Source organism: Crocodylus siamensis, chromosome 5, assembly GCF_052110815.1.
Source record: "Crocodylus siamensis isolate JL-2025a chromosome 5, ASM5211081v1, whole genome shotgun sequence".
NCBI lineage: Eukaryota > Metazoa > Chordata > Crocodylia > Crocodylidae > Crocodylus > Crocodylus siamensis.
The window spans coordinates 123059027-123076628 of record NC_143399.1 but is presented as its reverse complement, the minus strand read 5'-3'; the positions used below and the strand labels follow the sequence as shown (position 1 = coordinate 123076628).

The following is a 17602-nucleotide window of genomic DNA, read 5'->3' as shown; positions in this document are numbered from 1 at the left end:
TAATAATAAAACCAGCCAGTCTCCTTGAGATCCTAGGCTCGATTGTGCTAGGTGTTGTACAAACATATATATCAGTCCTGTCCCAAAGACTTTGCAGTTTAAGAAATAATAAACTTTGTTTCTCAAAGATTTCATAGACATTAGGGGCTGGAAGAGACCTTGTGAGATCATCAAGTCTAGCCCCCCTACCATAGGCAGGAAGTCTGCTGGGGTCAAATGATCCCAGCAAGATATGCATCCAAATGCCTTTTGAATGAGTCCAGAGTAGGTGCTTGTGCCACCTCTGGGGGGAATCTATTCTAGACCCTGGACACTCAGACTGTAAAGAATGTTTACCTTATGTCCAGTCTAAATTGGCCTTCCAGAAGTTTGTGGCCGGTAAACCTAGTAATCCCTTGGGGAACCCTGGTAAACAACTGTTCTCCCAGATCCTGGTGCACCCCTCTTATAGGCTGCCACCAAGTCCCCCCTGAGCCTGCTCTTCGCCAGGCTGAAGAGTCCCAAGTCCCTCAGCCTCTTCTTGTAACGCTTGCTCTCTTGGCCTTTGATCATGCAGGTGGCTCTCCTTTGGACTTTCTCAAACTTATCCACGTCCCTCCTGAGGTGGGGGGCCCAAAACTGGATGCACGACTCCAGCTGCGGCCTCACTAAGGCTGAGTAAAGTGGGAGGATGACATCTCTGATTTTGCGTGAGATGCATGCCAGAATTTGGTTTGGTTTGCTAGCCACAGCATCGCATTGGTGGCTCGTGTTCACCTTGTGGTCAGTCAAGACCCCCAAGTCTCTTTTGGTTGTGTTGCTAGCGAGCATAGCACTGCTGAGCCTATAAATAGCCAATTTTTTTTCACTTTTGCCTGCATAGCCTCTCAGGCCCATCCTGTTCAGCTGATTCATACATCTTGTATTCTGCCATCAACTGTCTCTTTCTTCTATGCCCTAAATTAAAAGTCCATAATTTTCTGTGATCCTTGTCTGTTGGCAAGAGGTTGTTCTTAGTGTGGCTCCCTGCTAACAATGAGAGATGGCAGCACGTTGACAGTGAGCTTAAATTTTTGACCATTTTCAGCAAATCTGGGAGGGAGATTCTGGAGGAATGTATTCATACCTTATTCTTCATCACATAGCAGGCTTAGCACTTCACATTGGGCCTGATCTTAATATCAATGAGAGCCTTGCCCTTGGCTTCAATGTGTGCATGATCAAGTACATTAAAAAACTTCACTTCTCATGCTTTTCCTAGAAAAAAGTGGTGGCTCCATTACTGCACAGCATAGATTCCTGGCATGCTTAGAGAGGAGAATTTTGTACCAGATTATAAACTGGTTGAGAAATTAATAAATAGCTCATTTAATAGCCCACAGTGCTGTGAGACTTCTAATTTGGTTCATGGTATTCATTGCTCTGAGACTTTTTTTTTGAGAGGATTGTGGTCTGAACACTGGACCAGGGCTATGCCTGCTCTTTTGCTGGCCTTGGGCCAGATCCCAAGAGGGACTCAGGTTCCTAAAGTGGGGTGGAATTTAAGGCACAGCCCAGTACCACATAAAAATATCAGCGCTAATGCTGAATGAACTAGCTCGGGGACAGGAAGCAGTATAGCTGCACTAGTATGATGCTCTACTGGACCAATTTAGCCCTGCTGAGAAGCAGGGTATACTAGTGACATCAGAGCTCTCCATGGACAAGGGGTTGTTCTGCTTCTGGTGCCAAAACTAACTTGGGCATCTCTGCAAGGTAGTGCATGTTGCAGCATAGATATACCTTTAGGTATTTAAGTCCAAAATTGCAATCCTGAGACTTCTCACTCAGTTGCCACCTAATCCTAGAGGGTTGTAGTTCCCCAGGCCATAGAGTTGCAGCTTTGTGCATGCTCCAGTTTTGACTTGTTTGAGCATCTTGGTCTCTGGTTTGTGGTTTAAGTCCATTTGGGATCTGGAAAATTAGTTGTTCCTCTACCAATCTCCTCTGAGGGGATACAGCTGGTAGATTTTCGATGTTTCTATATTTTAGCCGGTGACTATTTAATATTAAATACAAAAAACAGTTCTGGAAGTAGGGACTGAAGCTCACAACTCTGTCTCCTGACTACTAGGTTTCAGTCATTTCTCTTGTGTTTTCTCTCTCTCTCTAGGCCAGTGAATCTTGAATTCCTTTCTGCCCAATGATTCAGCTTCCACTGGAAAAGTGGAGAGTATCCTCACTCAGAATACCCTATATGCTCATGTAGAGGGCATTGTTTTTGGGGGGAGTTGGGGACTGCGGAGGAAGGAATTTAACCCAGGTCTCCCACTCCCTGTTGGTTCAAATATTGTAGTTGAACCCAAGGTCTCCCAATATCCTAGGGGCTCAAATATCCTAGTTAAACCCCTAGGATATTATAGGTGCTGCAGTGTCTGCCCCAACATGATGATTTTTTAAATGAAAAGAGTGTGAAGGAAAGAACACAAGGAAAGGGTTGGAAGCTGTGGATCCCAGGGAGATGGAGGTGCCTCCATGACCCTCTGAGATACCCCTGCCCCACAGAGGGGTGGGATTTAAAATACATTGCTATCCTCAGCATTGCCTATTGACCAGCTTCCTGCATCACTTGGGACTGTGTAGAAGCCCATTCTGAGGCTTCGTACTCACCAGAGACTATAGAAATCCTGCTTGCCCAGCACGGACAGCATTCTGGATTTCACTGTGAGGGGAGATATCTACTGTTAGGTGCTGCAAGACTTAAATATTGATTGCTTATTGGATCTAACCCTGAGAGCTTGATTTTGGCCCCAAGACTTCTACTTGTGCCTAAAAACATGAATTAACCATTTTAACATTTGTGTACAGGCCAATATTAGAATTTTCATCCAGGACAAATGGGTTTCTGAAGTGCAATTCCAGCACTCCAGTGGGCCCAGCTTTGCTAAACTGTAAAGTGCACAAGCAGGTATCCACACATGCAAAATGAGAATGTGTGTGTGTGTATGCATGTGCGTGTGAGTCAGAGATGGTGTAAGAGACTGCTTACAGCAGGGGTGGGCAATTATTTTAGGCAGAGGGCCACTTACTGAGTTTTGGCAAGCCATTGAATGCTGTGTGACTGGCAGCCCAGGGCAGATAAATATTAATTTTCTAAATTTTTTAAGGGCCCTGTGGGCTGGATAGAATGGCCTCGCAGGCTGCATCCGGCCCCTGGGCCACATCTTGCCCACCCCTGACTTACAGGCTCTGCAGAGTGTGTAGTGCTGACCTGCACTGCCTCAGTGCACAGGCACGTGATCACGTTACTATGAGATAAATGAGCTCCAGGCTTAGTGTCCATTGTTAGGTGTTAATAGTTCATATGTTAACACAGCTGCTATTATACTTCAGTAAATAAATGTTAACCTATAGAAGCTCACTTCTCTTTTACCGAGGGGGAAACCACCCTGGATTAGCTTTTACTTGGGGTTATTGTGGCACAGCTGACATGGGTTAAACCCTTGTTTTCATTTGTCCTGCAGCGATTTGATTGTACACGGATGTCCTGAGTTTCAGTCTGTAAAAGAAAGAGACTCTTCAGAGAATTCTTGTGAGCTTAGTGTTTATGAAGCACTTTAGAGAGAAAAAAAATTGCTGTTTAAAATTTAATAATAAGTATTATTGGTGATATTATGAAGAAAAATAAACAAAATAGTAGAGAGAGAGGGCCTATATAAAGCTAATCCCTGATCAAACTATAAAGAGAAAAGGTAGGAGACACAAACTGACCTTTCAAAGCATAAAGCCACAAGAAAAAAGTGAGGCAGACTCAAACTTGACGTAAATATTTTGGTATCTTACTAATTTCATATTTGTTCCCTAGGGGTTTTTTTTCCATTTTTATTTTATTTATATATAACTCAAGCTCCTATGAGCCACAAGGTCATTGTTGTTTAAATTTATTCTTATTATGCAATCAAATTATAAAAAATAAGAGGTAGAAAGCTTTTTATCCCAGAACATACTTAAACACACATTTCTCTGACTTGAAATTGATTTCACATTAGTTTTCTGCACTACCTTGCGATAGCTAATAATCAGCTATCTGTCAGGCCCAAATAATGTTTCCAAGTTTTATCTTCTTTTATGCAATATCAATATTTAAACAACAGTGAAAACATATTAAAAGACCTTTAATGAAGTCTATCTGGAAGAGACTAATTGAATACCCATCTATAAAACACTATGCTTTAGCAAAGGGACTCAATTGATCTTCATATTTATATGGTTCCTATCAAGAGAGTAGTATCTGAGCACTTCCCAAACATTGGTGTATGTATCCACAGAAAAAAACTGAAAAGTTTAAGGAGTATTTAAAGACTTTTTTTTTTTTGTTGCAAAAATCTTGTTGGTCTAATAAAAGATATCATCTCTGCTATGAGTCTTGATTGTCTATTTTATAGATGGGAATTAATGCTCAAAGAAAAAAGAATGGAAACTACTTGCCCAAGGTTATGTGGATGGGGAGTTGGATCCAGATCTTCTGGGTTTCCATTCCTTGTGTTCTGCTAGTTGTAGAATAAACAAGGTAAACATAAAGGGTGTGATTTTTCCTGTGCTCCACACTATGCTCAGCTGTCCATGCCTGTGCAAATGGATGAGAATGCTACCAGCTTGCATAACTAAGCAGAGAATACTGAGCTGATTGCACCTTAATGTCCACTTTGGACTCACTGGGGCTAAGTACAGATAGTGCCTGAGGCTGAAGTGATTCAGTCTTTGAAGGGTAGTGTAAACTGCAGAGATTAAATTGAAACAGGAATTTACCTTTGATTCAGGTAATGCATCTACATGCCTGCAGTGGTTCAGGCCAGAAGCCAGGGGGCACTAAAGCACAGGTCTCTGGCATGTAGCCAGCATGGGTGTGTTTGCTTCCTCTTCCGGCTGCCCCGAGGTATCTGGGATTTGCAGTCTACAGTCACAGCAGCAGGACTCTGCATCACTTCCTCTTCCTGCTTCCAGGTGCCTCTTGGATTTGTAGTCCACAGACACAGCCAGCACTAAGTAAACAGGGCAGGGCAGCTCCATACTCAGAGGAAGGGAAGTTTAACACCGCCCCTCCTTCCCTGGCCCCAGCCCCTAGCTGGAGTTTTCTTGTGGGGGAAGGAGGATAGTGAGCCAGCCAGTGAACCAGCCCTCACTGCTCCAGCTACAGAGCAGAAGAGCCAGACCAGCTGTGCTTTCTGGAGTATACAGCCCAGCCCAGGGCTGGAAAATGCTGGGATACTGGGGGAACTGTGATTTAATTTGAACCAGGGAGGGGTCCAGGACAGAAGTTCCATAAACTGATTTGAGCTCAATCAGTTAAGTCTGATACTACGTTCAGCCAGGTTTATCTTAAACCAGTTTCAACCATTTTGAAACTGGTTAGTGTGCACTGAACTTCTATTCTGTTACAGGTTTAAACCAGTTTCTGATCACTTAAACCGGTTTATGTGTAATAGAATGTGTCCCTAGCCACTTTCACATGGAAGTAATGATAACGCAAGGTCAGGAGAGTGAAGTATCAGGTCCATGGCAATTTGTCTAGCCTGGCTAGTTGGGTAAGTGAAATCCCTACGACTTTCTCACTACACAAATTTTCCAGCAACAGCATATTCTGTTTTCCTAGAGAATCAGTGTTAACTCTAGACATTGCAACTAAAAGCTGAAGGTCTGAAGAGTATTTTCAAGAAAAGGAGAACCTAACCCAGCATTGTTTAGACTTCACAGTAGCTTGGAGAAGAACCACGGGTGTCTCATTCCGATTAGGAACGGTATTTTCGGTTGAGAGCAGAAGTAGGCTCCCCCTGCGTGACTAGTGGAAGGAGCAGAACTCAATTCAGGTAACATGCTTCTGGTTTGATAGGGCTCTCAAAACAAGGGAAAGTGTAACAACAGAGGGTGAGACAGACAAAAGGAAAATGGAGACTTGTGGAAAGGTCTGTTAGGTGTGAGAGCTGTGGAGAGTGGCAGCCAGAGTCATGTCTAGGGTACAGCAAGTCGGGGCGACCACCCTAGGCCCCACGCTTTGGGGGGGCCCTGCAGAGCTGGGCAGAGCAGCTCCTTCCTAGAGCTGGCAACTCAACCCTGCGCCACGGAAGAAGCATGAAGTCTCTTTCACCACACACAAGTAAAATATCTGCTAATGTTATGCTGTCAGATCAGTGATTTCAGAGGTGTGTTTCCAAAGGTATTGACACCTTTAAATCTAATTCCTCTGTTCTTAAGAACACGTGTTTCCAGGGATCAGCTGCTTCTTTCCACTGCTCCTCTCTTTAAAAAAAAAAAAAAAAAAATGCTTATTAAAGCTGTTTCTGCAAGCAGTCTGTTTAAGAAATGTGAAGATGGATAAACAAGGCATTTTACACATCTGTTTTTTGTGGAAGTGAAGTCAGCACTGTTTCAATGAAGTATGTTACCATTTACATTTACTCTAATACCCATGTGGTTCAAACGCTGCTATAGAAAATTAACAAACTGGACAGTTAATTGCTTTGAGTGCCTTTCTAAAGTTCACAGAGTGATTACTTCACAGAAGCATACTGTGCCATATTAATGGGCTCACATCAAGCCTCTTTTTAAGTGTGTTTTGTTTTTTTAAATGCTTATGTGTCTGCAATTTAAGGATCCTCTGAAGGAGAATTGCTGGTTGACAAGAACTAACCTGATTACAGACTACTTTATAAAAACTCCAGTGTGTGTTTTCTTGGGTCATGTTTGTTTTCCATGTGGGCAAGTGCTCTCACACCTTTGCTTCCAGGACAGAAGGTGTCCACTTCAGAGCAGGGCCACAGGCTCAGACCTGGCCCTGATGTTCCTTTTGTTGAGCACGACAGCACTCAGATCTGCCTTCCTGTGGAGAAGGCAACTCAGAATGACAATGCAAATGGGAAATTCAGAGTGATAAAGGATAAACTGTGGTATCCTGTGAAACTGGTCCTGTCTGACTTAACACAGACTGCATATGGGAGGCTCTGTTAGTAAATACAATTATTGCATTGCTATAGTTAACCTTTTACATAAAGCAGTTATTCTGGCTGGCACTGCTTAATGTGATACGAAAAAAAGGTTGTGATGGTGGTGAGGAGCCTGCCGCTCCCCACCCCCACCCCCCGCCACATCTGCCTGGTCCAGCAATGAACTTTGCTTCCATCTCCTAAATTTAATCCCATCTCTCCAGTCAGTTCTGCCCTCTGAAGAACCTGCAGGTTGTTACATCCTCCCCTCTGCTCCCTGCTCCCTGCAGCTCCCACATCAGTTCCTCTGCCTGCAGCCCCCATCATTTTTCCCTCTGTCCCCAACCTCCTTTCTGCTCATGCAGCAGCTCATGACATTCCTAGGAGAGGTTGCAGCAGGGTCTCTCTCCCCCTTCTTAAGCTGTGTTGTTTGGACCAAGGGGAAACAGGAAAACAGGCCAGAGAAGCCATCCATTTGCTCTTGGGGGGCAGAAGGGAACAGAGTAGCCCTGAAATGCTGGGATTCTTTCTTCCTGTGAAATGGTGTCATTAAGAAGTAGAGAGAAGAGCTCTTACATTTCCTGAAGCAGTCAAGGTTGTCCTGCTGGGGTAGGGACAGACATTACACATAAAGTGGTTTAGATGATCAGAAACTGGTTTAAACCTGTAACAGAACATAAGTTCAGTGCACATAAACCAGTTTCAGAATGGCTGAAACCGGTTTTAAGATAAACCTGGTTAAATGTAGTATCAGACGTAACTGATTTAGGTCAAACTGGTTTATGCAATGTCTGTCCAAAGCCCCTTCCTGGTTTAAGTTAAACCAGATTCCCCCAGCATCTCAGATGTTTTGCAGCCCTAGGCTGGGCTGCCTGCTCCGGAGGTCAGGACTGACCCCACCCCTCTGTTCTCTAGCCAGAGCTCCAGTGGAGACTGCAGGCACAGCCACATCTGCCTGGCTTCCCCTCGCCCCAACCCAGCCCTCACCATTCACTGCCTAAGCAGGGATCCTCCCCTCTCTCCCTCCCATCTCCCACAGCATGGACCCCAGCCTCATACCCCATAGCTAGCGTGTGGTATACTAGCTAATGCTGAAAGGTGTGTGTGTCCAATTTCACTGGGACAGGACAAAGGCAGACAGGACAGTGTCAGCTTAGGGCTTTTTGGAGCTAATCAACAGGTCATCTGGTAATGTCCCTCCATTCCTTCCTTGGAAAACGCTGTTTAAAAAGAGCTTGAACTAATGAGAGAAGTTTTTGTTTTCTTGATGGGCTGCTAAATACTGTGTTATCACCTCCTTGCTGGCTCCCTCACCTGTCTGGTTTGCAGACGGTATGAAGATGCAGGGAGAGGGAGATTGAAAAGCTCAGTATCATCAACATATGCCTGCACTGCACACCTCCCCTTTGCCTCAGAGTGCTGGCTGGGGTCTGGCAACACTCCCACCCCTTGAGCAGTGAGCGGGGAAAAGCTTAAGACGGTGCAGGCAGGGTGGGGGTTTACACCCCTTCCTAATCAAAGCTTCCTGCTGGGGCTTGCCCATGTCCCACTTCAGCTCAGTACTATGCAAGGGAAGGGAGGGGTGCTGTAGTGCCCCTTGGCCTCTAGCCTGAGCCACTGCAGCATGTGCCTGCATTTCCTCAGTTCAGAGGGAATGTCTGGACACTTGCAAATTGGTTTGACCTAGCCAAGTTAGACTAACCAGCAAAGATTGAATCAATTCAGGCTCAGGCTTTTTGAATGTCTGTCCCCAGCCCTGGAAGTTAGCAGTGGGGTTGGCAGCCAATCAGAAGGGATTTCCTCCTGTAGATGGTACACCTTCCAGTGATTTTACTCGTTATGGAAATTTAATTTCCTAGGTCTGTGTTCCAGTATATTTAAACCTGCTTGGACAACAAGAACCAAAATTGACTATCTGTAGCTGCAGCAGTAAAAACGGGGTAAATATAAGAAACATTTGCAAAGGAGTGAGCCGGCAAAGGCAGTTGTTGCTATCATTATTATTGGATGGATTCAAAGCTAGAATCACCATTCATCCAGGATTTAAGAAAATAAAGTACACCATAGTAAAATGCAGTGGATGGATGATACAAGCAGCAGAGCCCCTTCAGTTCCCTTCCTTCCAGACTTAAAAATCTTGAATTGTTAATGCTTTGAAAACCCTGAAGTCAGAAAAAAATCAATAGGAAAAAACTCAAATTAATTTATTCTTTCTATGAGAGGCAGGAATTTCTTAGGGTGAATGATATTTTATTGGACCAACTACGTAGTTGAGAGAAAGTTAGACAAGTGTTGAAATGCAAGTTATTCTTCATTCAGTCTCTGATCACAGGAAGCCAGGCACAACATAGCCCTCTTTATTCTTTATGGGAGTGGTTTGCAAAAATGCAAATTTTTGTTCAAAAGTTTCATCTGAATGTTTCTCATTTGTCCAAAGGATTCTTTCAAAATGGATTTAACAGAGACCTAATTTAGCTATGTAAGTGAATAAGGACATTTTTTAATGTTGGCTAAGAGTTTACCCATATATCTGCATTGCACAAGGTAAAATCTAGTGTCCTCTGCCTTTGAATTTTATGTGGAGAACAGCATTAAGAAAAGCCCTTCTCACTTGAGCAAAAATTCCTAAGCAAGCAAGCATTCTAGAAAATGGATAAAAGTCAAGGTCAGCTGTTTCAGAGCAACTTCTCAATTTCCTATGATTGCACCCAAAGTGCACATTCTCTTGCAGAAGAAGCAGGTCATCTTTTATATTCTCTACTTTGAGGAAACAAATCAGAGCCTTGTAAGATCAATTTGTAGCATTATACTAGTTCACTTGCAAGTGCTCTTTTCAGTAATGGATTTCTTTAAGATCTTTACTCATTACTATCCAATGCTCAGTTTGCCTTCTGACCTGCCATTTTAACCACCTGCAGCATAAAAATAAATCAACTCCTTGCTTAGATTTACAATAGAACTCTTACCTCTGACAGTAATTTTTGTTTGATGATTTAAGTAAATTATCTAAATGGTAGAAAGATGTTGAGCAAAAGTATCCCTGGTGCAAGTCCCATGGAATGGTTGTTATAATCGGGGATTGACAAAACCTTGATTTGTAAGATGTTTGCGTGCCAGGGTGGGGTTTTACAAGGGGGCCCAATCCTTGTGGTGGCAGGACATCCTGCCCACAAGCTCCTCTCCCTGCTGCCAGGGTCAGACTGCCTGTTTTGGCTCAGGCCCTGGGTTTATATGCCCTAAAGACGGGTCCCTCTTTGTCATGTGGCTCCGTAGCCACACGCAAAGGAGTTTCCCTTTTTAAATTGAGGGCCAGCGTGCTCCTACCACCACAGCTCCATACAACCAGCCTGGCCTGCTGCATTCTCTTAAAGCAGGGGCAGGGAATTATTTCAGGTGGAGGGCTGCTTACTGAGTTTTGGCAAGCTATCGAGGGCCACATGACAGGCAGCTGGGGGTAACCAATATTACTTTTCTATGTGGTGTTATAAAGAGTAGCGTGGCTTTAGCATACTTAACAGTGCTTGCATTGATCTGCATCTGTTGTACTTGAATCTGTGAGCCTGTCCCTGTGATTCAGCCAAGCTGTACTCAACCCAGGCTTCAAACGGCATGAAGGAAAGGGTACCTGTGTACCCCCTTTCTCCTTAAGACTGCCAGAGACCTCTGTAATCCTGTGACATAAGTTGGAGCAACAGGAGCTCTAATGCAAGGACCTGTTACGCCAGCCGGGATCCTCAATCCACAGCAAGCCTCTGACCACACCTTTCCTCCTGTTTTGTCCGTTCTACCAAGAGACTTCTCAAGCTTTGGTGTAAAGCCAGCTCTGTGCTGCACAGGGATTTCCTGTACTGTAGGAAACCTTGGCTGGGTTTGCCCACTCCCTGGCCTTTTTCTACCATTAGAACAGTACAGATGGGTTGAATAACCCCAGGGGTCTGGCCCTCTGATGGTCTGGGAGTTATAGTAGTTATAATCATTGGAGGTAGCACAGAAGAGATCCCTTTCAAGTCCAACATGGTGGCTATTGCATTTTACTGGGAATGGTGTTTGGAAACCTTCAAACCCTCTAACTCAGGGCAGTTATACATGCTTGGGATAAATTAGCTGAGGACTACATTTCTTTTCTTTTTTAAAGTGCACTGATGGACTCTGTCCTGAGCTGCTTAAAAAAAAAAAAAAATTAAAAAACAGATGCAAGTCAGTGCAAGCGGTGGTCCATTTTGTGCAAAAAGAGTTAGTGTTTCTGTTACATCCTAGCAGAATGCTTTTCTTTGGTCTGTATTAACAATCAGCCTTTTCCCTGGTTTCCTCAAACTGGCACAATGTAAGATACTGCAGCCTAAGCCTCAGTTGGTGTAAAATGACATCAGTGTAGTGAGGTCAAGATGGTTGGCTGAGGAGCTGGCCCGAAGTCTGTAAATGGAGTGTGTTTAATATTTCAGTACAGTTTATAGTCTGTCATCAACAGTATGTCTTTAATTAATGCTGCTGTAGCTTTACTGCTCTGGTTTAAGCAGGGGGAAATACCTCCTACAAAGATTATGCTTTTTTCTTTGCAGTTTTGTATGGAGTTGAACCAGCCGACTCTGCCAAACATCCGCAAGTGGAAGGGCCCTAGAGGATGCTGGAAGGGTGTTGTTTCCGAGAAGCCCTCAGGCCAGCTACATAAGGTACATTAATCCCCAGCACTTGACCTTTTGCTTCACTTTGTTTTGCTCAGATCAAGGACATATTTTTAATTTGTTAAGCCAAAGCCTTCTGCAATTTTTTGGCAAGGTTGCAACTCTCTTGTGATTTGAGCTGACTCTTCATATGGTTTTTGGTTTGACTTTGCTATTGATTTTTAGAAAGAATCATTTTTCATAATCTTTAGGAATACTTATGCTAGGAAAAAAATGTATATAAAAAAACCAGTATGTGTAGCAAAGGTCAGGAGATAGGCCTGCATCCTGACATGCTGAGGTACTTCCGACTGCTTTTCTGTTAGTTGACTAAGCTTGCTATATGATAACACGTTAGGTAGAAGTTAGACGTTTCCAGTGTTCTTCCTTCACAAATGAAGACCACACAGATAGTCCATTCAGCATGCTCTTCTCATCTGGAAATGTAGTTTATGCTAGACATTCCATAAGTTGCATCACATGTATTTAAAATACGCTGTGGTAACATTAAAGAACAAACCAGTCAGACCCTACAATGTTTTTTCCACACAGCATTTCCTGTATTTGGAAAATTGTAGTGAAGTCTTTATCCTGCAGTGCAGTAACACTTGCTTAGTTGCATCTCCTCCTGCTGAAAATATTCAAAATATAGTGAAAAAATATATTAGTGTACAGTGGGCTAACCCATTTCAAGCCATTTTCTTTCCTTTGTTGGAGATGCTTTCCTACTGGGATTTATTGCAAATGTCTTAAACATTAGATCAATAAAATACAGCATTTAAAAGTTTTGCAAACTATCCCCATTAACCTTACAAAAAGATTAAATATTAACTGGCTGTATCTAGAAGTCTTACTTGGGTCTTAGTCTTCCATGTCAGCAGACTGAGCAAGGGCTGAATCAAAATCATTATTAACTCTTGTTTTGTAGATAAGGACCTGAGAGAAAAGGGGGATGAATGATTTACCCAAACTACAGAGGAAGTCTGTACCCAAACCATGAACAAAACTTTTTTTTCCCCCATGGACTCTTGTGTGCTTTAGCAAATAACAAATCTGACTATTCTATTGAACCATTTACTAAGCCAAGAAATTAATCAGTTAATGGCCCAGTAGGAAAGACATGCAAACATTCTGTACATAAACACATTACAGTAAAGTAATGCATCTTTGTTGCCTATAGTACTTTCAGCACAAACTACATCCCAAGACATTCTCCTGTGTTAAATAATGCAAGAAAATAGATTGTGTCTGAGGCCTGGGCTTCCACGCATCCATTTTATTTGGCAGAGGCACCTCCCATCACATTTGCCTTGTCAGCCCATCCAAATATTGATTTCTAGTAGTCACTTTAAGAGAAAATCTGGAGCCAGGGAATGGAGGGAACAAGGGAAAGTGTTTCCCCTTTGCCTCATCTTTGCTTATACCCTCTGATAGATATTGAACAATAAATAGTCTTTTGCTTGATAAAATAATTGTGGCACTATTTCAAAGCAGCAAGCAGTCCCAAACTTAGCTAGGAAAGACTTTTAGCATGCCCTAGTGCTTTCTTATAAACCTTATGCAACTATTTCTTTATAACTGCTGGAAATGGACAGCTGTTCTCTGGGGTGGATTTAACTAGAATTTATTTGGAGGGAGGTATTAAAAATGGCAGTAACATGTGTATGTATGTGCAGGTGGGAGAGCAAGAAAGAGTGGTAGTGAGAGAGTGCCACAATTATTTTATCAAGCAAAAGACTATTTATTGTTCAATATCTATCAGAGGGTATAAGCAAAGATGAGGCATGATAGCTGAGTCAGGTCTCCTGGACTAAATAGGGAACAGAGGTCAGAGGAGTTCCTACTATGTTCCTTGAAAGGCTGTAGCTTATGCTCCACCACTGCCCATGAGGCTTGGAGCCATACTACTAATGCAATACCACAACTTACCAAATTGTTGGCAGAGGTGAGCAGTGCTGCAAGGTATATGGTTGTAACTCAGCTGGAAAACAGTCATAAGTGGCTGTAAGTAGCAAACCAGTATAATTTCAGTCGTTGGCATAAGCAAGTTTCTTGGAAATCAATGGAAGTTGTAGGCTGAGATGCTGCGTTACATCTGAACTGAATTTGGTCAGTGGAACATTTAGGTAACGTGAATGATTGGAGGAGTTTACTGTCTATCATTTGTAGCTTTGCATTTTTCGTCTCCCTTCTCCCCTGGCAAACATAATAAGTTAAACTTATTTTACGTTCTGAATTAACACGGATTTTTCCATTTTTCTCTGTTACATGTTTTCTTAATCGCTGATGGCAATGCCTTTGACTTCCCTGGGCATTAACATGCTGTAGACTACAGAGAGCTGAAGTTAACCCTATGCGTATTATAGTACAATGCCAGAATGTTTAGTGCTTTCTTTTTTTTTAACCAGCTTTTCCCTTTTGTATTTTAGGGTGTTGAATATTCAGGCTTTCTCTGGGACACGACTGCTGGCATTGAGCTGAGAGATGCTTCTTGTCAAGAGAATGCACACACCAACGGCAATGGGAAGCACATCTATCCTCACCCTTATCTTGCCCATTTCAAGGTAGTTGCATGGTATTGGGCTTGCCATCTTAGTTAAGTTTTTATTAAAATTAATTATTAGATAGAAAATCTTAAACTGCTACATCGGATGAATCATTGGATAAGTAAAAGTTGCCTGACCTTGACTGGAAGCTGGTATGTTTGTTGGCTTGCTGCCTGATTGGTATAGTATTTTGACTATTATGATAAAGCATGAAGAGACCTATTCTCCAAACTGAACAGGCAAAGGGAAACAGAGTTCAAGACCAAGAAGCACCTGCTTCCTTCTGCTCCCATGAGTTGAGATATAACAATAATCAATGGGTTTCAGTGAAGCGCATTGTGGAGCAGGAAGGAGGAGTGTTTTCACTGTGGCATGTTACACCTTTCTATCTGCACAAAGGAAGTTCCTCCACACTGAGCATGCCTACACGAGGCATTTACTGCAGATCTGACTAATTAGCCCTGCAGTAAAATGCCGGCATCCACACTTGTAGTGCTATCAGGCTGGATTAAGCTACCTCCACTAGGATACTGCTGCCATACACAAGTACTATCCTATGGGAGAGTTATTTACTCCACAATGTGTGTATAGTGGCTGACTGGGCTGGGACACTAGGGTGCTATAGTGCAGGGGCTGCCTGCTGACTAGCCCTGCACTGGAGCATCCTTGTCCCCCAGCCAGCTCCTCTGCAACTGCTTGAGCTGGGTTGATGCAATCCTGGCCTGGCAGGCTGAGCCCCGGGGCTGCTCTGCCCCAGCTCAATGTTCTGTGGTCCCAGGCACACATGCAAATGCAGCGCTTGGGATCAATAAGCCCGTGCCAGTTTATTCAGCCATGCTAATTTCATGTGTAGACACACCCATTCATGCCACAGACTCTGATGGGGTGGATTTGGTGACATGAGGCTGAATGGGACTTTGTCTGTGGCAATGGCCTCATTCAACTATATGTCAATGCCATCTTTGTTCCACCGGACCTAAATGAACTGCTGTAAAGGTAGAGCAGGTTGGGATAGAGTCCAATAGAACGTGACCATAAACTTTTTCTTTGTGGGGAGGAGTAGACAGGACAGGTTACATAGTGTGGACACACAAGAGCTACAGAACTCTTGAGAGGTGTGCAGGCTGACCTCTCTGATGCTAGTCAGACTCAAATCTTGTTTGTGATGGAGAAATGTAGGACCAGTTGCATCACAACATTTCCAGGCTTTATCACTGACTCAACAACACATGTAGGAGTATTAGCAAGCTAGAGACATGGATTATCCGTCTGAAATAGGGTCCCCATCTACATGTCTGTGCTTGTGTGAACATACCAGACCTACTCAAAGAACCTGCCTGCAAATGAAATAGTATGATGCTGCAGTTCAAAACAGGGGAATTTGATTTGAAGGACTTGGATGCCTTTAATGATGTTTGTAGACTTTTCTTAATAAATACAGACAGGGCAAAAGTCTGTTAGGGACAATTAACTCTTAAGAAAGGTACTTACTTTCCATATATATCACCTTGTGATCTGTATTCTAGCCCTTACCTTAAATATATGTTCACTGGACCCAGTGAGCAAACAGGTGTTTTGTGCTTGGTCAGTATGACATTTCAGTGCTGATCATAATTCAGGATACTTAACACTTGTAATAACTGAACAAAGTTGGCATGATTTGTTTTTTCTTTGTCATGGCATGTACTATAGTTGTACCCAATCCAAAGAAGGTAATAACTTACAGAAAACAACATGTCCAGAACGGAATGGCTAGAACTGTGTTGCAGCTGGATCTGTTAGATATCTTCCTTGTACTTTTTAAAAGAAAAGGCATAGTGACTGAGCCTAAGAGTTAAAAACAGGTGCTATAAATGAAATTACGTGACTGAGGACTCTAAGTCTTTATGAATGTTCCAACTTCTTTTCCTCTGTTTGCTGTCATTTAGGTTGGAATGAATGATCTAACACTAGTTAACCTTCATCTGGCCTTGTCACATTCAGCTGGAGAGAACACAGGGAAGAATCATGATAGCCACAGATTAGCAACCTTTGCACAGACTCTGCAGGAAACACTGAAAGGTATGATATTATTTTAATCCTAGGACACATGCACAGTCCTACCAACCTAATTAGAATTAATTAAAAGCAATCCAAGCTAGTGGATGCATGTTCCATAAGCACCCTGTGGCAGGCTGCTGGTCTCAGGGGCTGCAGCCCTAGCTGCAGGTAGTAGGAAAATGATTACAGGCTTGCCTGGAGGACTGGGCCAGGTAAAAAAGAATTGGCTGGCTCAAAGGAAGTTAAAAGGCTCCCAGGAAAGGGGGAAGAGAGAAGGAGGAATATATGGCTAGTGACTGCAGTACTGAGCCCAGGGTACTTTCTCGGGGTCTGATAAAAGGCTGGAAGATTTGAGATAACTGTGCATTGTGGAGCCAGAGGCTGTAGCAGTGATCCAGGGAATTCCCTTCAGAGAGAAAGAGAAGACTGCAGTGCTGCATAAGTATCACTGAGCTGGAGTTGCCCTTTCAGGGTCTGGAAGAAGACCTAGGCTGCGAGTTAACCCTTTTCTGGCTGTGCCTCTGTTTGCTGATTTGCAGGTTTATACCGTATCCTGTGGAGCAAATTTGCCCAGGAAAATAAAGACTGACGATATAAACTGACAACCCAATAAACACCCAAATTGTCGTTTTACAACCCTCATTTATAGTTAAAAATATGTATTCTGTCCTTCAGTGAATTTCTCAAAGTATGTTTCTCCAAATTTTTGTTGTTTTAGTCACAAACTCCTTAGTGCAGGGATTATCGCCTTGGGCTGGGTACATTCTTATTGCTTAACAATTAACAGTCATTAAGACTCAGAGGCCTGCTTCAGTTTCATACTGATTTCCCATTGACTTCATTGGAGGTACTCCTGATTTTACTGCAATTTAAGACCCAATTCCAGGAAGCATCATGATGTCAGTAGAACAATTCGCATGCTTAACGGTATGCACACATTTAAGAGTATGCTAAAAATGGGGCCTAGATTAATTCAGACTCCAGCCTGGTGAATCTTTAGAGAGAAAGAAATGTTACATTTTTGCTTGTGAAAATCTGTCTCTCAAGTTTGGAAAGTGCTATACATCTTTCAAATTGTCTGATGCTCATTAAAGAAATAAGAAAAAGTGAAAAACCAGATTTCAGTCTTGTCACACTGATGTAAATTTTGAGTAAATTCCAGAGGGGTTATGCTGGATTAAGTAAATGAGAGTAACATTTGTAATTTAATTGATAGATTCTTTAGTCTAGCTGTTCCATTTCTCACCACTTCTTTTCCTGACACTTTTGGGTTGAGCTCAAAGAGTTTCCTATGAGGCTAGCAGTTCTTATTATTGTTGATGCTAGAGGTCTTTTAAAGATAGGAAAATCTAGTACCTTGTTTATTTTTTAACAAAGGCATAAGAGCGTTAAAAGGTTGAGTAACAATTTGGTAACT

The 17602-nt window shown here is 42.8% G+C and overlaps 1 protein-coding gene across 1 annotated transcript in view; it reads left to right on the top strand.

Annotated features, from left to right (window-relative positions):
• The window catches only part of EEPD1 (endonuclease/exonuclease/phosphatase family domain containing 1), a 90210-nt gene that overhangs the window by 58478 nt on the left and 14130 nt on the right, over positions 1–17602 (top strand). The window contains exons 3-5 of the mRNA XM_090050159.1: positions 11498–11608; positions 14029–14163; positions 16074–16206. Of these exons, the coding sequence (XP_089906285.1) occupies positions 11498–11608; positions 14029–14163; positions 16074–16206 (379 nt within the window). The remainder of the gene's footprint in view (positions 1–11497; positions 11609–14028; positions 14164–16073; positions 16207–17602) is intronic.